The 23,608-nt window shown below is 48.7% G+C and overlaps 1 protein-coding gene across 2 annotated transcripts; it reads left to right on the top strand.

The window, feature by feature from the left end:
• Positions 1-784: 784 nt before the first annotated feature.
• On the top strand, positions 785-22,528 carry OCRL (OCRL inositol polyphosphate-5-phosphatase). Of its 2 annotated transcripts, XM_060249348.1 has the most exons (24): positions 785-849; positions 2,012-2,082; positions 3,404-3,483; positions 3,988-4,026; positions 7,061-7,171; positions 7,253-7,345; positions 8,236-8,356; positions 8,441-8,605; positions 9,041-9,142; positions 10,462-10,576; positions 11,169-11,285; positions 11,374-11,561; positions 12,066-12,177; positions 12,937-13,046; positions 13,870-14,005; positions 14,442-14,552; positions 14,759-14,924; positions 15,095-15,330; positions 15,773-15,796; positions 17,821-17,940; positions 18,825-18,909; positions 20,043-20,170; positions 21,237-21,348; positions 21,459-22,528. In XM_060249348.1, the coding sequence occupies exons 1-24, from the start codon at positions 817-819 to the stop codon at positions 21,581-21,583; spliced, it is 2,700 nt and encodes an 899-aa protein (XP_060105331.1). In that variant the 5' UTR covers positions 785-816; the 3' UTR covers positions 21,584-22,528. The 2 variants fall into 2 exon arrangements, with proteins under 2 accessions (XP_060105331.1, XP_060105332.1); XM_060249349.1 differs by lacking the exon at positions 15,773-15,796 and having other exon boundaries at positions 786-849.
• Positions 22,529-23,608: the final 1,080 nt, after the last annotated feature.

Consider the following 23,608-nt stretch of genomic DNA (forward strand, 5'->3'; position numbering starts at 1 on the left):
AACTGCCATAAGAAGTTGTGAATAGCACCAGTATGTAATATCTATAATGTCATGGTTTTAATGTTATATTGTTTTACTGATTCAATATGTAAATTTGACTGTTGTTAGCCACCCTGAGTCTGTTCACGAAGAGGACAGGATATAAGTTTAAAATAATTTTTTTTAAAAAAAATAAAATAAAACATCATCGTGCTATATGCTGATTTGCTATTTACCCTCTAAATACAGGGCTTTTAAAAAGCAGGAAGGCACAGGAACGCAGTTACGGTTAGCTTGCCAACAGGGGTGTGGCTTAATAAGCAAATGAGCTCCTGCTGGGTTTTTCTACAAAAGCCCTATGTGAATCAATGATAATGTCAGGGGGTGTGGCCGAATATGGAAATGAGTTCCAGTTGGGCTTTTTCTACAAAAAAGCCCTGTCTACATGTATCAGTGAACTGTTTCCTCCTATTTCAGTGTATCAGAGGAAGTGTGCAGGCACACGAAAGCTCATACCTTGAAGAAAACTTTGAGGGTCTTAAAGGTGTCGCTGGACTCAAACTTTTGTCTCTCGAAAAAACGGCATCTTAGCGTTTCAAGCCTACCTGGCGCCCTCCGGCCGGCAGAGGGCAGCAGAGGAGAAGGCGAGCCGGCGGTAGCCTCCTCTCTTCTCCGCCCGCCCCGGCCTGCGCTTGTCTCCTCCCTTCCTGCCTCCGCTGTGCGCGCGCGCCCGAAGGTCGCCGGGAGAGCGCGCGCGCGGTGGGGCCCGGATGGGAGCGACACCTCCCCCGCCCCTCCCCCCCACTCGTCCCGCCGTCGTTCGGGCCTGGCGGGGCCATGGAGCCCGCCGCTGGGAGCTGGAGCCTTTCTGTATCCTTGTGCTGGAAGGGGCAGGAGAGAGCAACTCCTGGGGGGAGTAGGATGAGCTCATAAGAGATACCCGCCGGGGAAGGAAGGACTCCAGGAAGGGAGAGGAACAGGATATGTTGTGGGAGGAGAGGCTGAGTGGGAAGCCTGGGGTCGGTGTTTAGGATGCTGCCCAGGTGGTGTCGTGCTTAGAGCGGGGGAGCCCACTCAGCAGTGAGGGGCTGAGACGTGGTTTGGCTCTGGAAGCCTCTTTCAGGATTTGGAGGGTTAGCCCTGGCTGCTGTAAAGTCCTGTGAAAGAAGCTCTGGCCGTGTGCAGAGTGTCTTCTCTTAGTCGCTGTGGCTTATTGGTCTGGAGTTTGAAGAAGGGCTTCCTGTCTGGGTAGCGTCAAATCCCCACTCAGCCATAAAGTTTAGTGGTTGATTTCGGCCTATCATAACCCTGCTGGGGCGGGGGGGGGGACTGGAGAGATGTCTGTCACGCTGAGCTCTTTGGAGGAAGGGAGGGGTTGCCTCAAACAGCCCCTTCAGCTCTCCTTTGCTGCACGTGTTATTCGAGTTACAGGAGATTATGCTGAATTCCCTGTGCTATGAAACCTTTAACCTTGTGTTTTCTGCTTGGAAACAGCCTAAGCTGTGTTTCTCCCCCAGATGGCAGTGCCTGTCGCCGTAGAAAAGGAGGACTTAATGTGAGCCAGGGTTTGGACTTAGAATGCTTATTCAGTGTTTGGAGAGTGATGGTGAAGCTTAGCCTTGAATTGTGCTGCAAAGCTTGAAGATTAAAAAGCCTCTGACCGTGTGCAGAGTGTCATCTCTTTGCCACTTGATAGCTATACCTCAGTGAACTGGAAGTACGGAACATTTTCCAAGCAGCTTATTGTTTGCGGCGTTTAAGCAAGCCTCGGCCTTTATGTACCTTTGCTTTTTACCACTTGGGTGGGGGGAACACAGGGTGAAGGAGAAGGGACACTTGGAAGAGATGTTACAGCCACCCTAAGAGGAATGACTGTTTCTGAGGTTGTTGAGCAGCATAACACTGGTCAGTGGAGGGGAGTCAGTTCAGACAGTGATGCTAAGAAACGTTTTGGAGACATACTGATTGCTTTGAGAGGGTTGGCCTTGGTACAGGCCTTTCCCCTTCCCCTCTTTCCTTATCTGACCCTCAGGGTGTGGAGGTGACTACAAGCCAGAAAGTGCAATGCGAACTGAGTCTGGTCCAGCATCGTGGAGAATATGAGTAAGTTTTCATTGGATTGTGTAGATTCTACTGTCCGCCCATGTGTTTATAAGCTAATAGAAGCATCTCTTCATGCAGTCTTTGCTCCCCCCCCCCCAAGGTTGCTTTGGGGGAGGTATTGGGAGCAAAGTACTGGACAGGACTTGGACAGCTCCCTGCATGCTCTCTGTTGGGCCGTATGTTGTCATGGAGCTCTGGCTTGACCAAAAGGCCGGTGTTAGAACTCCGAAAGACAAAGGCACCCTTCACAGGGTTGGGAGAAAAAGAGCTACTCTCCCCAGGACAAGCAGACTACAGTTTAGTGTAGTGGTTAAGAGCACTGTACTCTAACCTAGAGAACTGGGTTTGGTTCCCCACTCCTCTACATGCAGCCTGCTGGGTGACCTTGGATCAATTACAGTTCTCTCAGCAGTTCTCAAAAGAGCTCTCTCAGCCCCACCTCCCTCACAGGATGTCTGTTGTGGGGAGAGGAAGAGAAAGAGATCGTAAGCTGTTCTGAGACGCCGAGTGAAGGACAGGGTATAAATCCAATCTCCTCTTCTTCCTCTTCCTCTGCCAGTAGATTCTAGGGTGAGAACTGGTGGGATTGTTATTTCTCACCTGATTTATTGTTGTTAACAAGTCATGTTTGACTCTTGGCGATTCTGTGGGCCAGCCCTCTCCACGTTTTCCTATCTTGCACTGTTTCTTTGAGTTGTTCTGTGCTCAAGCCAGTGTCGACTTTTATGCTGTCTAGCTGCTGTGTTTCTCTTTGCCTGATTTATAGGGAACATATATCGTTTGGGAACCAAAGTCAGCAGCGGCAGGTTTGTGCATAGGAGAGTCTGGCTGAAATTGTGCAGTGCTGTAATGCTTGCTTGGTGATCTTGGACAAGCCTCTCTTGGCAGTCTACTTCACAGGGTTGGTGTGTGAATAATGAGTAACTTGCCCAAGACTACCTGTGTAGATCCTGAATTTGAACCTGGCACTCTTATTTTTCTCTGTTAGCTGTAATGTGTAGTGCAAAAGCAACTTGCTATAATCCCGGAGAGCTGCATTCATAATCTTCCCTTTAGTCTGAAATCATCCCGAACCTGATGCCAATGGATGGAGATGGAGCTTCTAGCAGGTTCCCCTATAAAATACTGTATGCCTGAAGAATTCACAGTGAGGTCCTGTTGGAAGACTGCAAAGGGAATGCTTTCCCTGCTTTATATACAGATTGTGATCTCTCTAGAGCAGGATTTTTATCCGTATTTTTGTTTTTTGGAGAAGATAAGGGTTTGTTCTCCCCCCTGCTTATTTAGTGCACTGTTATATGAGCCTTTCCTTCTGTTCCAGGTTGGTTATCCGTTCCCGAGACAAGGAACCACCCAGCCAAGAGAACATTCCCATCAACAGCCGCTTTAAATATGTACAAGGTATCAGGCCTCTTCATTCCCCTCCATCATGGCAATTCATTGTCTCCCGCTAGCAAAGAAGGAGAAGGCCAGTGGGAAGACCTGTCCCAGAAGCCACAAATGGACACTGTGCCTCAGTAACCTGGGCTTCTAGGCAAAAGACCCCTGGGCAGAATTATTCTTGTGCACCTTGTGGTTAGATAACAAAGTATTTACACTCCATTTTCATGCATTTTTTCCCCCTGCTAGATAATTCAGTCCTTGGGACTTGCTACAGCCCATGTAACTCCACACGGTGTCTCTAGCATGGTCTCAGTGTTGAGCTTTCCTAGGTTTACAGTCAGTGCCCTAGAGACAGGAGCCATGCTGTAGTGCCCCTGTGGTGGAGATCCCAGATCTGGGTGCTGTGCCAGCCCTTTGAGGGGGGGCGGTCCTCCCTGTTGCAAGGTCAGGTGCGACATTTCCTGATTTGTACCTTTCTAGGCACTCTGCAGCTTCCTGATCCTCTTTTCTCTTCTCTTCCAGAGGCTGAAGAAACTCTGCTGATCGACATAGCAGCCAATAGTGAGTCTCCTCGAGCGGGTTCTATCAGAAATAGATTCTGCCCATCACTGACGTGTCATCTTTCCCATTTGACTCATCCTAGCCTGGGCGTCTCGGGGGAGGTTGTTCCTCTGGCAGCCACTGGGAAAGCTTTATGCTGGTTGAGGAAGGCAAAAAGGTCCTGCTGCTGGCCTCCTTAATCGTGAAGTGTGAGGTTTCTTCTAAGGCCTTTTTAAAAAAAGACACAGGAGCCTGTTCACAAAACACACCCCTTTCTAAGGAAGCGAGTGATAGAGAATAAGAAAAACAATAGGCATTTTTGTTTTAAGGCAGGGACCTGTGGAAAGGTCCAAGGCATTGAACGCATTCATTGATCATTTCTGCCTTGGTAGATACGGGGTCTGAAATTCTTGAATTATGTTTGTTTGTGCAAGAGTGCACCTGTGTCATTAAAATGTCAAGAGAAAAGCAATCCATTGTCATTTCTTAGTCCTAAATCCTCAACAGCCTGTGGTTGGTGTAGCAGGGAGTTAATGGCCTCTTTAATGCAATCACAGAGGAGGGTAGCCTGCTTATTGAACTGGGGTGTGCGTGTTCCTGTGTGCCGTTTGTTGATGTCTGCAGTGCTCTCTTCTGAAAAGTGCACTGCTCTTTCTTGCAAATAACTGTGCTTGCTTCTTGTGATGTGTGATCAGGCTGTGGATGAGGCTTGGATTGTGACTTTCTGTATTTTTTGAAGGGGAGCACATACAAATGTGTGAGGTTCCAGTGAGTAAAATCAGAAACGTATGTTGCATTTGCAGTGGTGGTATTGACATCCTGCAAAGCTGCCCTGTATTCTTATGGTGGGATTGCCAAAGTTTGAAATTCTTCCGATCCCTTTTAGGGGTTGAATTATTCTCTAAGAAACGCGAAGCAAAACAAAACAACTTGAGGTTAAAGCAAGAGTCAAGTTGCGCCTTTAAGACCAACAGAGTTTTATTCAGAATGTAAGCTTTCATGCGCTCTAAGCACACTTCATCAGACAATAGTATGGAATCGCAGGCGGTCCTAAATATAGAGAAAGTGGGCAGTGAGTTAGTATGCAGAGTCGTGGAAATGTTTTTTAGCAGATTAAAAGAATCACAAATTGGGGTTTGGTGTTTGTTAGGTAGTGTTAACTGGGCTGAAACAACAATGAAGGGTAATATAAAGCAGACTGATGTACTAAACCCATTAAGTAATCTGGATGTGAAGTGCAATAAATCAGTCTGTTGTAATGTTAGCTCTGGGTTAAAATAAGGGCATAGGTTTCTCAGCTTGTGACAGACCCAAGCTACTTTGTTTCCTGGTTTCTGCTGACCTCTATGTGATTGCTAGGGCTGAATTTCATTTGGCATTAAATCGAGCGCTTGTTTCCTTTAGTGTCCCAAATGTTTTCCTTTAAAAAAAAAATAATTACTCATCGAAGTTTGCTACAAATGCTGGGCCTGAAGTCTTTCAGGTCTGCAATTTTGCAAGGGAGGAAAGGTCTAGTTCTGTATAACTGTGTGATGTATCAGAGGTAAAGAAGCAGACCCCAATTTAAAATACATTTCATAGGAGCTGCTTTGTTGATCCTTCTGGATTGAGCCACAGGAGTAGAGCTCGATTCTGCCACATGTAAAGGACTGTAATCCAAAAGAACTGTGCACCAATATTGTACATAAAATCCAAAATATTATATTGTTACAGACAAATTAATGTACACTACAATTCTGTATGTTCAAAAAGACTGTACCATACATGTAAAGGACTGCCTAGGGCTGTTTGGTCTTAGACACCTCGTTTTAATAATCTGCCCTTTGCAGGGGGTGTGCAGTTAAGAACCGTACTTTATTTCAGAATGTGTCTCTGTCCTTTGGCTCCTTAAAGGACCATGGAACAGTTACTTACAGCGTACTCCTAAGCAGAGCTATGCTCTTCTAAGTCTCTTGAAGCCAATGGCATAAGAAGGGTGTAACTCTGCCTAGGATGGCACTGTTAACTTCCCATGGATTCTGTGTCCTCCCAGGGATGGGTCTTATGCTGTGTAAAGGTCCACATATGTCCTTTGCAATGTAAAAAAGGGTGTGTGTATCTTTTTTACAGATGCTGAAACCAGTTTTAAAATTGGGGAGGGATGGTGGTTCAGTGGTAGAGCATCTGCTTGGTAAGCAGAAGGTCCCAGGTTCAATCGCTGGCATCTCCAACTTAAAAGGATCCAGGCAAATAGGTGTGAAAAACCTCAGCGTGAGACACTGGAGAGCCTGAGTAGACAATACTGACTTGGATGGACTGAGGGTTTGATTCAGTATAAGGCAGCTTCATATGTTCATATGTGTTGTTGAATTATTTATATAGGGCTGTTGATATGCAAAGCTCTTTGCAGAGCATGCAAAGCCAGGTCTCTAAAACTTGCCATGAGGGAGGGGAGGGGGAAGGAGAAGGAGAGGGAGACATTCTTGATTTCAGTAGGGGTGGGAAGGGGAACAGAACCAAGCTTTTGTGAACAAAGCTTCAGTGGACTTGAGGAAGGATTGAAACAGTGGCATTTGGCAGACATTTTTGAAATCCGTTTGAAAGATTTTTCTCTGCGTGTAAAGCGTTAGTGCTTTTTTTGTTTTACATATATCATTTGGAAAAAGCAAATAACTTCAAGCGAATCAGGTTCTTGCAAACTTGATCACTGCAGGAAGAGATTGTGTTTATCTAGGTGTGGTTGTTTCTCAGCTCAGAGTCCACTCACATTACCATCTGATGTTTCTTAGAACTTGATAAAGGTATCTTATTTCCTGTGGGTGGCGTTTTCTGATTCGGTGTTGTTTTTTTTAAACAAGGACTCTGCTCATTTCTGTGCTTAAACAAAATTCCATCACAGGCTTTTGGTTTAACAATCAAGGCAATTAAATCTTTTTAGTAACTAGCACTTCTGTTTGGGGTGGTTGAGATACATGTCTGTCTTTGTAAAGTCTGGATGCTGAGCCTTTTAGGCTCTTTAGCTTATCCATATGATGCCACATTTCCTGGCATGTGTTTTTCTTGTGTGTGTCTGAAGCCGGCTGCAAAATCCGGGTGCAAGGCGACTGGACAGCAGAACGTCTTTTTGAATTCCCAGATGAGGAGCAATGCTTGGGGTTCTTTGCTGAGGTGCTGAGAGTTCAGAAAGGTAATCAAGTCCTCCCAGTTCCATCCTGGACCCCTGGCGCTGTCAGTGGCCAGTCTCTGACCCAGCTGTGTCTTTTTGTAGCCCAGGCAAAAGCTCCTTTCCCTGACCTTGTGGACCATGCCTCCTGGCACCAAGTGAAAGGCCTCTCTGGGCCTCCCGAGCCTCCTGCTGCAGGTACCAGCTGACATCCTTCTTATATTGCTATCCTGTGTAACTTCTGCTTGGCAAAAGTTTGGGATTCAGTGTTTATTTATGGAGGGGGAAGCTAATTTAATTGATTGTGGCCAAGTAATTCCCCCTCCCATCTTGAAAAAGCCTAGCAGAAACTCATGTGCATATTAGGCCACACCCCCTGACACCAAGCCAACCGGAACTGCGTTCCCGTACGTTCCTGTTAAAAAAAAAAAAAAAAAGCCCTGTTTAGAAGACATCACAAAAGACATTATTGCAAACCTCTCCCTGGCCTCCTGTAATCTGAGCTCTAATCTGGACGCTGACCTCCTTCTTGGAAAGTGCATTCCCAGCTGGAGGACTTCCAAAGTCCTCTTTTGAACCAAGAAGGCTTTCTCCTGAATGAATCAAGAGCCAAGGGATGCTACAACCTTTCTTGCAATAGCTGTTTTCCCCCATTCCTATCGTGAGGTTTCTCCTCTGATTTAACTCCTGAAGGTTGTCTTTCCTCCATATGAATCTGTCTGCTTGTTCACATCACCTTTAGATATCTTCCTGTGTGAAGTTAGGTGGGAGGCAAGCAGAGATAAGGTCTTCACTGGGGCAGCCCTCCCCCCCAAAGGATACTCTTCGCAGATAGAATTTTCTGGCACAGTCTGTTTTGTCTTTTAGATGGCAGATTAAAACTGTTTCACTTGCCAGGGCTTGTAAAGAAAGAATGTGATGTTTACATTGCTGTTCTATTACCCTCCTACTCCTACCATATATTGCTGTTTGTAGTTTCTCTGTTTAGATTTGTTTTGGCCTTTAAATTACCTGGAGACCATTGAGGTAGGAAAGGTAACCTGTAACAGTTTTTAAATAAGTAACCAAGGAGGCTTTTCTTGTGTCAGGGATTCTGGGATTCGAGGATAACTTCAACGCCATGAGTTTGGAGAAGAAACGAAACTTGCAGAATCAGCAAATGAGTGCCCGCCGAGAGCCTCCACCACCACCGCTGCCACCAAGCAGGCCGTAAGTCTCCTTGGAGATCTGCCTTCAGCCCCCCATCTCCCCAGTATCAAGAGCAACTTGAGTTCCATCCTCATTTCCCTGTAGGTGTCTCCGAGAGAGGGAGGCTGTTGTGAGCAAGGACCAGCCCAAAGTCAGCGACACCATGCGCAAGCTCTTTGTGCCCAACACGCAATCCGGGCAAAGGGAAGGGCTCATTAAGCACATCATTGCCAAGAGGGAGAAGGAGTATGTCAACATCCAGAACTTCAGGTGAGGGTTTTCCCGGCCACTGCTGGCTCTGCAGATGAGAAAGCTACTCCCTCTTCTTTCTTCCATTCAGGGCTTTTTTTGTAGCAGTGACTCCTTTGCATATTAGCCAATCCTCCAAGAGCTTACAGGGCTCTTAGTACAGGGCCTCCCATAAGCTCCAAGAGGATTGGCTACATCAGGGGTGTGTGGCCTAATATGCAAAGGAGTTCCTGCTACAAAAAAGCCCTGCTACCATTTATCCTGCAACTTTGCTGGGTTTGTGCTGTGGGGAGACATGGGGCTTCATCTTTCCAACAAGCAAGCAATATTTTTTGGTATGGGTCTTATCTTCCAAGCTGGGCTATGCTTCTTTTGTTCTTGTTCCTATGAGTCTGTAGTCTGCTTTGCTGACCATCCTGTTACAGCAACTCAGTGCCTTCCTCTTCTGTGTTGCAGGTTTTTTGTGGGGACATGGAACGTGAATGGGCAGTCTCCGGACAGTGGCTTGGAACCGTGGCTGAACTGTGACCCTGAGCCTCCAGACATCTATTGCATTGGGTGAGGCAAGAAGGCTTGCTGGGCTGACCATGCTGCAGACTCCCCCCTTTCATTCCCTTATCAACAGCTGGATTCTTATTGAGATCCAGTAGTCAGGACTCTTGCTAGAGACATTAGCTTTATACTGCAGGGAGGAGAATTCTTTCAACTACAAGTTTTAATCCAAGGAGTAGCATCTTTTTTCTCACTTTGAATGTGGCGACACCAGCCTTCCATCCTCTGGGGAGCCACTTGCTTCCTGGAGCACCATCAGACATAGTACTTAAATCCAGGGCTTTTTTGAGCAGGAACACACAGGAATGCCGTTCCAGCTGGCTTGGCATCAGGAGGTGTGGCCTAATATGCAAATGAATTCCTCCTGGGCTTTTTCCTACACAAAAGCCTTTAGTGAGACAGCAGTGACATCAGGGGGTGTGGCCTAATATGCAAATGAGTTCCTGCTGGGCTTTTTAAAATAAAAGCCCTGCTTAAATCCATCTTGCGTGATGTATTGTACTGTTTCACTTACGGGATATTCTTTGCTTGGATAGTTAGTTAATTTCAATGATTTGCTCAAGATTCATCTACCACTATCAAATTTGAAGGAATTTATCACTTAGAAAGCAACAAAATGCACAGTAACTGGCATGAAGTTTGTACAGGCTTCCATTGCTAAATGTAAAAATATGCACTTGTGATAGCTCCTAGCTGCTCCTAGAGAGTCAGTTTGGTGTAGTGGTTAAGTGCGTGGACTCTTATCTGGGAGAACCGGGTGTGATTCCCCACTTCTTCACTTGCAGCTGCTGGAATGGCCTTGGGTCAGCCATGGCTATCTCAGAGCTGTCCTTGAAAGGGCAGCTTCTGTGAGAGCTCTCTCAGCCCTACCTGCCTCACAGAGTGTTTGTTGTGGGGGGGAGGGCAGAAGGTAAAGGAGATTGTGACTGCTCTGAGATTCAGGGTGTAGGGCAGGATATAAATCCAGTATCATCATCATCATCATCCTCTTTCTCTTTCTCTTCCTCCTCCACCTCTTCTTCGTCTTCCTTTTTTTTTTAAGTCTGATTTATAATGTAATGACTCCAGTTAAACAGAATGGTGACAGCTACCCTGATTGTTCTGAGCAAAGAAAATGGAACACTTAAAATTTGAGCCTTAAAATGTCCCAGGGGGGTGGGGGGTAATATTCTGCTGGCCAGGAGGTGTTGGAGCCAGCCTGTGGATGAAGGGTTGCTCCTTAGAAAGTCACTGTAGCTAACTGGGGCTCTCGATGACATTGGGGTGGTCAGCCCAGAGTCCTCTAGGCCCATGGGGTGTGTCATAAGAAGTTTTTGGCTTTTCAGGTTCCAGGAACTGGACCTGAGCACTGAGGCTTTCTTCTACTTTGAGTCGACCAAGGAGCAAGAGTGGCTGACAGCTGTGGAAAAAGCTCTGCATGTCAAAGCCAAGTATAAAAAAGTGAGTCCTCTTCGCTCTTCTCCTTAGGATTGCCAACAGGTCTGCAGAAAGAAGTGTCCTCTCCTCTTAATAAAGTCTTAATGAGAGGTTATTTACCTAGTGACATTCAGCCCATGAAAAAGCTTCCACCTCCCATTTCCACAGATTAAGCCTCTGATGTCTGGACAGGTCATTTTTGGTCTCCAGGCAATTAGGAACTCTACCTCTCACTCCTTACTACTGCCATCATTTTCAGCAGTAAGACAAAGGGGGCACCCCTGCTAGTACAGTAGGAGCCCCATGGCACAGAGTGGTAAAGCTGCAGTCCTGCAGTCCAAGCTCTTCTCACGGCCTGAGTTTGATCCTGGCAGAAGCTGGGTTCAGGTAGCCGGCTGCAGGTTGACTCAGCCTTCCATCCTTCTGAGGTCAGTAAAATGAGAACCCAGCTTGCTGGAGGGAAAGTGTAGATGGCTGGGGAAGGCAATGGCAAACCACCCCGTAAAAAGTCTGCCGTGAAAACGTGATGTGACATCACCCAGAGTCGGAAACGACTGGTGCTTGCACAGGAGACCACCTTTACCTTTACTGCGAGTACATCTCTTGCGTCTTGCAGGTGCAGCTGGTGCGGCTGGTGGGCATGATGCTGCTCATCTTTGCCAGGAAGGACCAGCTCAGCCACATCCGGGATGTGATGGCCGAGACGGTGGGCACGGGGATCATGAGCAAGATGGTGAGTCCCTGACGGGCAGCGCTCCTTTATTTCTCTTTGTGTTTGCCCATCAACCGCCAGTTCCTGCTTCACTTCTCCTGTCTTGCAGGGTAACAAGGGAGGCGTGGCAGTGAGGTTCGTCTTCCACAACACCAGTTTCTGCATCGTCAACTCCCACCTCGCCGCCCATGTGGAAGACTTTGAGCGCCGCAATCAGGACTACAAGGATATCTGTGCTCGGATGAGTTTCCAGCCCCCAGACCAGAGCCAACCGCAGCTGACAATCATGAAACATGAGTGCGTTGTGAGGGCCTGGTGGGAGGGAGCCCTGGCTCAGCTGTGTTGTTGGTCTCCTCTGTTGGTGAAATCTTGCCCCTGTTAGCCCTCTTGTGTATGTAGCTGTACTCAGGGCTTTTTCTGTAGCAGGAACTCCTTTGCATATTAGGCCTTGCCCCCCTGATGTAGCCAATCCTCCAAGAGCTGACAGGGCTCTTAGTACAGGGCCTACTGTAAGCTCCAGGAGGATTGGCGACATCAGAGGTGTGGCCTAATATGCAAAGGAGTTCCAGCTACAAATAAAGCCCTGGCTGTACTCCTGCAATATCAGTGGGGGAGTTGCTGTGCTTGTGGCCAGAGATTCCCAGCATAGCAGCCTCTGCCTCAGTTTAGGCAGGCATGTCAGTTGCAGGGAATGCAGCTTCAGCACTCCAGTTCTTACGGCATCTGGCAGGCAGCACCGCCAGGCTCCTTCCCCAGCTTGCCAATGGCGTCATCTTGGTCTTTTCTACTTTGTTTCCACAGTGTTGTCATCTGGCTGGGAGATTTGAATTACAGGCTTTGCCTTCCTGATGCCAACGAGGTGAAAGTCCTGATCAGCAAAAGTGATCTTCAGCAGCTGTTGGTGTATGATCAGGTGAGACATCCTTGTGTGTGGGTGTAACGGTTCAGTCTTCTTGTCGTTGGGCAATCCTAGTACGAGTATTTGTTTAGCAAGAAATACCTCATGGGTGATTATGTCATCTAGATTCTTTTTTTTTTTAATTACGCAATTGCCAGACTCATCCGGCTCCAGCCCCACCTTTTGCTGCAAACTGGAACTTTTGCATTCATTATGTTGGTTGTTTGCAGCTTTATACTTTCTGTTTTTAACGGTTTCTTTCTGAGGTTTTGTATTTGGGCATGTGCCTCCTAGAAATGTTTTGTCTCTTTCTCTCCCGTGTGCTAACAAGGAGCAACAGAAGTTAGATTGCTGTAGTTGGGGAGGGGGGGTGTCTGTCCCCATTTCTCTCACCATCTTGGTTTCTAGCACCTGCAAGGAGCTCTGGGAACTGATTGGGTGCCCAGCTGTAAGCAGCATTACATATTGCTGTAATGTTTCCACCACAGCACCTATCAGAGCTGAGGTTTAACTTTTCATGCCCTTATATCTCATCTGCCCCCTCTCTGGTGGCTGGAACAGTTTGGGTCCTCTGCTGCAGGCCACAATATGTGCCAGTGGGTGTAGGGTGCCATCCCTGCAAATGATTGCCCCGTATCCCGTTTCCACAGTGCAGCTTGACCTCTTGCTGTGGCATCCACCACTGCGGTGGCTGTCTGTGAGCCCAGTGTCAGAGGACAGAGGGAAGTTGGTTGCCATGCCGACAAGGGTTTCATTCTTTTTCTTTTGCTTCAGCTAAATATTCAGCGCACTCAAAAGAAAGCTTTTGCCGACTTCATAGAGGGAGAGATTAAGTTCATTCCAACGTACAAATTCGACTCAAAAACAGATCGCTGGGATTCCAGGTAAGCATTTGCCTGGGAACTGGCTGTAGTTTAGGTTCTCTGGAAATCCCTTTTGGCTGTTACTGCCCACGCATATTCTTTTCTTTTGCAGTCTTAGTAGCCAAGCCACATAGTAGACCTTCAGCTGCTCTTCATCGCTTCTCCTTGCTGTGGCAAAGAAGCATTGCTGTGATTTTATGCAGCAAGAAGTGGTCTGGGGCTGAGTGGGAAGCCAATTAGTTTGGCACATTTTTATCCCATCCTTCCTCCAGGGAGCTCAGATTGGCACACCTGTTCTTTCCTCCTCTTTTTTTCGCCCTCACAAAAATTCGTTGAGGTCAGTTTGGCTGAGAGAGAGTGATTGATCCAAGTTTCATAGCAAAGTGAACCTTTAAACCCAGGTTTCCCAGTGTTAGTGCAGTACTCAAATCTTCACCACAGTGGTTGTTTACTAGAAGAAAAGCCTGGGATAAAATTTGTACTGTACTCAAGATCCATCTGGTTAGGTTACTAATATCCGTTCATTCCAGATTTCATGACCTAAAAAGTGCTGTTAGAATTCCTTGGACAGACAGATAAAACATCCCTTGATGTAGTCATGAACCAATGGAAGGTGCAAACAGGATCTGAGTCGCATTAGGGAACTCTGGTGCCAGTTTATATTTCCTGAAGCCTGTTGAGGGACAGCATCTGAGAAAATGCCTTGGAAGCCAAGTCAGCTAGATAGCAAGAGCGTATGCAGGGTGGGAACAGGTCGCATGTAGGATCTGAATAGGCAGTGGAAGCCTTCAGTGCTGCAGCAACTGGCCCAGCAGCTGCATTGTCTGATCTTCTCTCCTTGCAGCGGGAAGTGCCGTGTGCCGGCCTGGTGTGACCGAATCCTCTGGCGAGGCGGCAATGTCAATCAGCTCCAATACCGCAGCCACATGGAGCTTAAAACAAGCGACCACAAGCCCGTCAGCTCCCTCTTCCTCATTGGGGTAACTCTCCCTTTAGGTCCGCTGCTCTCTTAAGTCACTTAGTCGCTGCCGTGCGGTAGCTCCTTGCAGCTGTCAAAGAGGCCTCAAGCTCTTCCAAGCGACCACACCCTTTTCTGCAGCACTGGGCACAAAGGAGGGTCATTTCCCAGCTTTAGTCATGTGTGCTTCAGGCACACTCCCCTTTCCCTGTCTCTCCTCCTCAAACCACATGGAAACAGACTGAACTGTCTGAGACAAATTGACCTGATTCCTGCAATAAGTTGCTGGGCTTCTCCAGCATTTCAGCCCTCATTGCTACATTCAAAACTGCTGCCAAGCATTGCTCAAAAAGCTCTGAGGAGTCACCGCCTTCAGTGCTGAGAATGGGGAACATACTTTTGTGTATGCTGGGGAGGAAAGGGGGAGGCCCAGAAGTACAATGAGCTGTTTCTTATAGGTAAAGGTCGTGGATGAACGACGGTACCGGAAGGTGTTTGAAGATATTGTTCGGATGATGGACAGGATGGAGAATGAATTCCTTCCATCTCTGGAGCTCAGCGGAAGGGAGGTATGGCTTGAACAGGTCCTCTCTCTCCCCTGAAAGAGAAGTAGCTCCACGAAGGCTGGAATTCCTCTTGAGGAGATTTCTGTCCAGCTGAGCGGTGGTACACAACAGCGCTTTGAGTCAGCTCTGTGCAGCCATCTCCCTGGTGAAGGGAAATCCTGGCAGATGCTCCCTCACTAGCTACTGAGTGCCTTCCTTTCGTCCTGCAGTTTTCATTTGAGAATGTGAAGTTTCGGCAGCTGCGGAAGGAGAAGTTCCAGATCACCAACAATGGACAGGTCACCTGCCACTTCTCCTTCATCCCCAAGCTGAACGACATCCAGTACTGTAAGCCGTGGCTTCGGGCTGAGCCCTGTGAGGGTTACTTAGAGCCAAGTGAGTCTCAAGGGGGGACTGCCTCGGTCCTTTTTCTCTCCCACCCTTTCCTTTTTCAACTCTCCCACCTTTCCTCAGTGACAGTGAACCTTCCCCGTCTCTGCCCCATCTCCTGCCATTTGTGGACTGGGTGAGAGTCTTAAGGTTTCCTTGCTTCCCTCCCATTTCAGACGAAACAGTGGATATATCCCTTGATGTGTATGTCAGCAAGGACTCAGTGACCCTTCTGAACTCAGGAGAGGACAAAATTGAGGAGATCCTTGTCCTTCACCTCGACCGAGGCAAGGATTATTTCCTCACCATCAGTGGGAGTTACCTGCCTAGCTGCTTCGGGACCTCCTTGGAAGCCTTGTGCCGGATGAAGCGGCCCATCCGCGAAATCCCTGTCACCAAGCTCATTGACCTGGTAAGAAGCAGAGGAAGGGCTCTCTGGCATTTCATCCGCTGCCTAATTCACTGAATGCTTAACCATCCCTCCCCGCTCAGACAATGGCTGCCCCTTCATCTTGGGATGGGGACTCACACCTGTGCTTGGCTTGTTCTGTGGTCCCCTGGTGCTCATGATCCACTTCTGCAGCCACGCACCTCCTTTCCTGCAAGCAGTCCAAATCTGTGCCTGCCGTTGGTTCTGCTCTATCTGAGTCATCACGGATTTTGTAACCCAAACTTCCCCCTTTGTGTGGTCTCCCAACCCTGTGGGTGTTTGCATGCTTTTTCCATCCTTTAACCAGTTGCTTGGATTGCTTCCATTCCTTCTTTAGGCCTTTGCCAGTAACTCACTTTATCTCTCTGTCTCTCTCTGTTTCTCTCCCCCTCTTTTGCTCTTGCTTTCTTTGCTCTGGCCTCAGGGAGAAGACAGCTTCCTCGAAAAGGTAACCATCTGTGGAGTCTCTCCAGTGTTTCTCAGAATGCTTGGCCCAGTACTGAGGGGCACTGTAGAAATTCATGCATGCGCCAGGAGTTGGTCTGCTCAACTGCTGACTGCACTCTCTGTTTTGCTCTGATGTTTTCTAAGTGCACTCAGAAATAGTCCCAGATGCAGTGGGTGGATCATATTTTGATCTTGCCTGGAGTTTTGGGCACGAGGTGACATTCTACACTTCCTGCTTTATTCCAGACTTCCAGATGTCAGGCTTTCCTGGCTCCTGTTCTGTCTTTCAGGCAAGCCCGATCTCATCAGATCTCAGAAGCTAAGCAGGGCTGACCCTGGCCAGTACTTGGATGGGAGACCTCCTGGGAATACCAGGGCTGGAATGCAGAGGCAGGCAATACAAGCCACCTCTTTGAATGTCCTGGCCTCCCAGCTCCACTATGGGGCACCAGAAGCAAGCCATGACTTCTATGCACGCATACACACACACACACAAATTAAAAGAAAATGAGTGTCAGATCTCCCTCGTCCTGTCTCCTCCCCTCTGGCATTAGCTTCTGCTCCCCATTGGCTGTCTTCCTTGGTTGTGGCTTGTCATTTCAGTATTATCTATCAGGTTCTATGTGAGTACTCTCCTCACATACACACACACTCACACATATACACCAAGCAAGACACCAGGGGTTTGGCAGCTCCGTGGCATGCTCTGGTTGCCCAGTCAACCTAGGGATGTACTTCTTCCTGGTTAGTGTGGTATTTTTGACATAATATTTGAAAGGAAGTCACAGACTCTTTGAGCTGGTCTGCAGCAATGTAGTTCACATGAAGATCCAGGAAGCCCAACTCATGTTTTACAAAAGTGACACAGCAGCCACCTGGAAGGTCTCAGTGACATTTGTTTGATGACATACAAAGCTGTTGGTGGCATTGCTCTTTTCCTCCCAGCACCACTCCCCCAACCCTAAATCCAGCCAGTAGTGAAAGGAGGAGGAGTTATGCAAGTGGCATGACCCAATGCAGTCAGAGCTTGCTGAATCACATAGAAGCTCTGTGTTTTGGTGTTTGGTCACAGTGCGTTCAGCCCTAATGATTTCCGTGTATGTGTCAGGAAGTGGATTGTGGCAGAACTTCGTTTTCCCTTTATCTCCCTCCCCTATATGGAATGTGAGCACATTGGTCCACCTAGTGCCTACCCTGAGAGGCAGCTTTCTGAGGTCTTGGGCAATGGAAGGTCTTCCCCAGCATCTGTTACCTGAGATTCTGGACAAGAAGATGCCAGGGGTTGAACCTGGGATCTTCTGCTTGCAAAGTGTGAGCTTTGCTGATGGAGGTGTGACTCTTCCCCAGGTGAGGGAGCAGACCATTCAAAAAGCAAGAGAGGTGAGGTGGAGGAGAGGGAGGAGGTAGTTGCTGAAGCCAACCCTAAGTTACTGTTGCTCTGTCTGAGGTTACCCATGAGACCTGGTAAATCTGTTTCTGCTTCCTTTTCATAAGGACGTAAGAGAAGCCATGTAGGATCAGGCCAGTAGTCCATCCAGTCCAACACTGTGTCATACGTTGTCCAAAACCCGGGTGCCGTCAGGAGGTCCACCAGCAGGGCCAGAACTTCAGAAGCCCTTCCACTGTGCCCCCCATGCACCAAGAATACATCACCAAGTAGTATTTTGAGGAGTCCAGGCCTCAACTGTTTTTCAGTTCTCCACTGTTGCTTTGGCTTCTGTCTCAGCTTTCTAGATGTACACCTCATGTCTGTAGCAGTAAGAGAAAAAGGGGCTTTGTTTGTTCATGTGCACACAGAATTTCTTTCTTAAAACTGCATGTCCAAAGAAAGGGAACACATGCCTTTGGGGAGCTAGATTGTGTATTTAGAGTCAGAGAGTGAATCCAGATTTCATGTTTTGAGACCTCTGCTGAGTAAGAAAGACAGCGGATGCAGCAAACTGACCACCCAGTAGGAACTGAGAAAGCACACTCCCCAGCCTTGCATGCTCTCATCTTACCTGTGCTCTTGTCTTTGTACCTCAGGAGAAGTCCCTTCTGGAGATGGTGCCCCAGGACAGCGAGGACTCCAGTGATCGACCTTTGCATGTACCGAAGGAGATCTGGATCTTGGTGGACCACCTCTTCAAAAATGCTTGCCATCAGGTATGCAGAGAGGGGCTGAGTTAGAGAGTGTCTTGCTGGAATTCCAGATGGATTGGTAGGGGATGGTACACAACCTGTCTAGAATAGGCATTACACATTGGGCATGCTCCTTCTCAAGAGCCACCTCCCATACTATGTTTTTGAGTGGTTGGCTTGTTCTGGCAAGCCACTCATGTGACTCCAGCGGCAATATTATGCCTGCTTACAAGGCTTAGGCAGAAGATGTGAAAGCAGCTTGGAAAACCCACATCTTTACCCTCGAAAAGCACATTAGCTGTGTTGCTACTTCGATCAAAGGACTCACTTGGCTCATATATGCCACTAAATAATGTGATAAAGGAGAAGCAGGGAAATGTCTTGCAGGGACAAATGTCTCTGGGATTTCCTTGGGGTACTTTTGGGAAATGGCAAGGGATGCAAATCTCCATCTCAGCAACCTTTTCAAGTTATAGATTTTTCTTCCTCGCTGTGTCATTAGAGCTCAAGTACATGTACAGCCCAGTATAACCCCTTCCCCTTCTGTCTTGAGCATGTGTATGTTTACTCACTCTTTCCATTCCCATGTGTATGTGCAGAAGAAGAAGAATTGCAGATTTATAACCCGTCCTTCTCTCTGAATCAGAGACTCAGAGTGGCTTACAATCTCCTATATCTTCTCCCCTGCCCCCCACAACAGACACCCTGGGAGGTGGGTGGGGCTGAGACGCCTCTCACAGCAGCTGCCCTTTCAAGGACAATTCCTGCCAGAGCTATGGCTGACCCAAGGCCATGCTAGCAGGTGCAAGTGGAGGAGTAGGGAATCAAACCCGGTTCTCCCAGATAAGAGTCCACACACTTAACCACTACACCAAACTGGCTTTCCTTGTACCCATTCTTTCTGGCAGGAGGACCTCTTCCAGACCCCAGGCATGCAGGATGAACTGCAAGACATCATTGAGTGCCTGGACACAACCATTCCTGAGTCGATCCGTATCCTTCTTGAATTCTGGAGCGGGGCCTCCTCTCATTTATCTGTTAATTCCGGCCATCCTTGAGGCTTAAGGTTAAGTACAAAGACACACGATAAGCTCTGCTCTGCTTGACAGAGTAACTCCACTCTGCAGAAGTCAGCCTAGAAAGGTCTCAGGTTGGGGTTTTTTTGGTGGGGGAGTTTGCCATTTTCCAGGGAAAGGAATGCATGACTTAAGCAGCAGTCACTAAAAGATCCTCTCTAGGAGTCCATGCAGGTTGAAGGTCTTCATGGATATCCTAGAGCACATTCGAAACCCCGGTGTTTGTCCTGACCTGGATAGCCCAGGCAAGACCGATCTCATCAGATCTCAGAAGCTAAGCAGGGTCGACTGGCAAGTCCTTGGATGGGAGACCTCTTTGGAATACCAGAAGTCAGGAGGGCAGGGGCAAGCTTCACTCAGCCACCTCCCTGAATATCCTCTAGGCCCCCAGTAGGGGTCAGTCACCAGAAGTTGCCATGACTTCCAGGTGCACACACGCACACATACAAATACAACAAATACCAAAGACAAGAAAACCCCAGTGCTTTACAGCCATGTCTGATCATGGAACGGAAGGGCCTTCATTTACCCATGTTAAGTAGTCTTGATTTCACCAAGGCCCAAAGTGACTGCAAATGACCATTTCCCAAATGACCATTTCGCCTGTTGTGTGTGTGAACACATGAAGCTGCTTTCTAGAAAGACCCTGCTTATCTTCGCCGACAGTCCTGGAAGTCTCCCACATTTAGGCAGAAATCTTGCTCTGCCGCTCGGGATCCTTTAACTGGAAATGGTCCTTCCGTTTGCAGCGCACGTTCCCTGCTGCAGAGCTGTAGTTACCCCACTTGAGTTTATCGCGAGGATCTTTAGTTCTGAGCCTGATTAGGATGCAGAAACAAACGGCTTTCTAAATGGTTACAGGGGCTTGTGAGGAGGGAGGTCATGTGTTCATCTTTCGTCCCTTCCGGATTATTTTGGTCTGAAGGCTTCCGGGGCCCTAAGAGGGAATTCCAAGTGGGATGAACAAATGTAGCCTGAGAGGAGGGCTGATGGGAGAAGGCAGAACGGAGGCCAACAGAATACCGCCCCTCCTTGACAATCTCCCGCTAGCTGGCAGTAACCACTCCGTAGCCGAAGCCCTGCTGATCTTCCTGGAGGCACTACCGGAACCAGTCATTTGCTACGAGCTGTATCAGCGCTGCCTTGACTGCTCCCAAGAGAGTCGTCTCTGCCGGCAGGTAGGCCCTTGAGCATCGGGTCTGGGTGAGCTGGGCTCTCTTTCAGCATGTTGAGGGTCAGCGGGGGGCATGGTGGGGGGAGGTAGCAAGTGCTGTAGGAGGAGGCTGCTTGGGTTCTTGACTGCAGCAAAAAAAGACAGGGTTTGAGCCCTTCCTGGGCTATGGTGCTCCCCTGCCTTCAGAATGAAGCATTCATACAAAACAGAGTTAGGAAGGCTCCGGGACAAGAGGCATTTGCACGCGTGACACGAGCAGAAAGACAGCTCCACTGTCAGCAGCCATTTCGGTAACTAGTACAGAAACGGGTCAGTCTGGAGCTTGGATGCTGCAACAGCAGGGTTTGTTTGGCTGGGGCGTAAAGTCAGTCCTTTTGTGCTGTGCTGCTCACATTGTGCAGCTGACAAGAAGCAATGGCATGAAGGATTGCACTTTTTCATGCTTCCCAAAATGGCTGACAAAGGTTGCTACAAAAAACTCCAGAGGTAAAATTAAACCCTGCGATGTTGGATCCTGGAAGAAACTAAGGAGCGGCGTGCTTTTGTGTTGTTCTGAGGATGACCTGCCCTGCTTATTATAGTCTTCCCCCCCCCCCCCACACACACACACACTTTCTCGCACCAAATTCCCCAAAGTCTCTCCCAGTTCAGTTGCTTGAAAACCCTTATACACCAGGGAGTGAACCTGCAGTGTTTTCTACATGCAAGGGTGGGACAGGTACCAGCAAGCTTCTTCTCACCCTGAGAGCCGGTTTGGTGTAGTGGTTAAGTGTGTGGACTCTTATCTGGGAGAACTGGGTTTGATTCCCCACTCCTCCACTTGTAGCTGCTGGAATGGCCTTGGGTCAGCCATAACTCTCGCAGAATTGTCCTTGAAAGGTCAGCTGCTGTAAAAGCCCTTTCAGCCCCACCTACCTCACAGGGTGTCTGTTGTGGGGGGTGGGGAAGGTAAAGGAGATTGTGACCGTTCAGAGACTCTGAGATTCAGAGTATAGGGCGGGATATAAATCCAATATCTTCTTCTAAAGCTGAATGCAGAGGCACTAAGCTGGCCCCTCTCTGCCTTGCAGGTGATCAGCCAGCTGCCCCGGTCCCACCGGAATGTGTTCCGCTACCTGATGGCATTCTTGCGGGAGCTGCTGAAATATTCTGAGGATAACAATGTCAGTGCCAACATGCTAGGTAAGTGCTTGGCTGGCCTGGCCTTGGTGGAGTGGTGGTGAGTGGGATCAGCCTCCAGCCCCTGCTTTTCTGGTGTTCTAATGTGGTTTTTATTTTTTGCTTCCCTGCAGCCACACTGTTTGCCAGTCTCCTCCTACGGCCCCCGCCCAACCTCTTGGCAAAGCAGACCCTGCAGGAGCGCCAGCGGGCTATTAACTTCCTCCTTGTCTTCCTGCTGGGAGTGGATGACAACTAAAGGTGCCAAAGCCGTGGGCTCCATGCCAGTCAGGTGGCAGCTTGGAGCAGGGAGGGGGAGGAAAGAAGCAGCCGGGCCTGTGCCTGCGGAGAGGAGGCGGCTTCCCAGTCTTCCTGCGAGGGAGGGAGTCCCTCCTGCTGTATCCCAGCCCCGCTCCCTGTGCTTCATCTCTCTTTCGCCGGCTTTTCCCCTGACCCGAAGGCAGCTGCCAATTCAGTTTTCCCTTGAGCCGCAAATCTGTGGCAGTCTGTGGGTGTTTGGAGGAGGCGTTCCGTTCACTGGGCACGAAGCCAGGAGGACGGCCTCCTTGTTGCAGCCAGCGGGGTTTGCTGGCAGCTCCCCCCCCCCCACATCCCACTGCAGAAGCGCCGCATTTCCACACACCCCGCAGCCCCGGCCCCATCCCAGCAGAATATTTGTTTGATGCTCTTGCTAGATACGAGGCCTAGGAAGGGGCCTGTCTCAGCCTGGGACTGCAGGCAAAGAGACTTTCTTCCTGTGCCCTGGGAACGTGGTGCTGGCCGAGGAGAAGCAGGGCAGCAGCTGTGACGTGACACACCAACTTCCTCGCCTGCTCTGTACAGTTTCAGCTCTCTGTCCTTTTCCTGCCCCCGTAGAGTGTGTGGCACATATTCCTTGCCCTGCTGATCTTCCTTAAGAGGCTCTAGTTCTTTATGAAACACTAAACACTGCCCAAGGGGGAGGGAGGAGGGGCAAGCGGGAGGAGGAGAGGAGCGATAGGCCTCAAGCTGGGGCCACGGATGGGGCTGGCTTGGGCTTCTCTCCCCCTTTCACAGTCCTGCACTTTGTTTTTCTGGTTGTCTGTCCTGGGTTGCTGTACCTACTGGTACGTACTCTTTCTCTCTCTCTCTCTCTCTCTTTTTTTAAAAAAAGAAATGTATAATTTATTGGGAAACCTGTTTCAGAATAAATCTTCATTGTGCATTGAGCGTCCCGGTGTGTGTTTGTGGAGGGGCTGTTCTTCTGATGGCTGATCTCCCTGTCTTTCCAAACCTAGTCAAGGTTCGAACGGGGCTTCAGAGCCGTAGCCCATTAGGTAGGCCTATTGTGTGGGTTCTGTTCTAACGGTGGGGTTTGTGTGAACAGCTGGGTGAAGTTCTACCAGGTGACTGCAGGTGGAGCTAGAGGACTGCATCTTTCGTTAAGGCAGGCCTCTTCTAAGCTGCATTTCCTCTCTCCTTGCTATCCCGTTGAAGGGGAGAAGCTGTTTTCTGGTGCCTGTGCCTTCTCCGCTGATCTTTGAAGCTGCCTTATACCGAATCAGACCATTGACCTGGCTGCTCACTAAAACAGGACTCATTCTGCACACCCCGCTGCATGAGATGCTGGATGGTCCAAGCTAGCCCAGTCTCACCAGATCTTGAAAGCTAAGCAGGGTTGGCCCTGGTTATTTAGAAGGAAGACCATCAAGGAAGTCCAAGATCTGCTATGTAGAGGCAGGCAATGGCAAACTGCTCCTGAAAGTATCTTGCCTTGAAAACCCTACGGTGTCACCATAAGTTGGCTGCAAAAACAACAACAACCTGGAGATCCCAGGGGCTGAGTGAAGGACTTTTGTGCATGCAACACACTTGCTCTGTAGAGCTAATTACACCCCTGCCCCCAAACATCTTGTGGTTGTACGCTTTGGTTGAGCAGTGGGGTCACAGCCAGAACATAAGAGAAGCCATGTTGGATCAGGCCAATGGCCCATCCAGTCAAAAAAACCACGTGCCATCAGGAGGTCCATCAGTGGGGCCAGGACACTAGAAGCCCTCCCACTGTTGCCGCCTCCCACAAGCACCAAGAATACAGAGCATCACTGCCCCAGAGAGTTCCATCAATACGCTGTGGCTAATAGCCACTGATGGACCTCTGCTCCGTATGATCCCATCGTGAAGTTGTCTATGCTTGCAGCCGCCACCACCTCATGTGGCAGTGAATTCCATGTGTTAATCACCCTTTGGGTGAAGAAGTTCTAACCCTACTGCTCAGCAATTTCATTGAATATAGCCAGAAGGAAAG

This window comes from Heteronotia binoei, chromosome 11 (assembly GCF_032191835.1).
Source record: "Heteronotia binoei isolate CCM8104 ecotype False Entrance Well chromosome 11, APGP_CSIRO_Hbin_v1, whole genome shotgun sequence".
Lineage (NCBI taxonomy): Eukaryota > Metazoa > Chordata > Lepidosauria > Squamata > Gekkonidae > Heteronotia > Heteronotia binoei.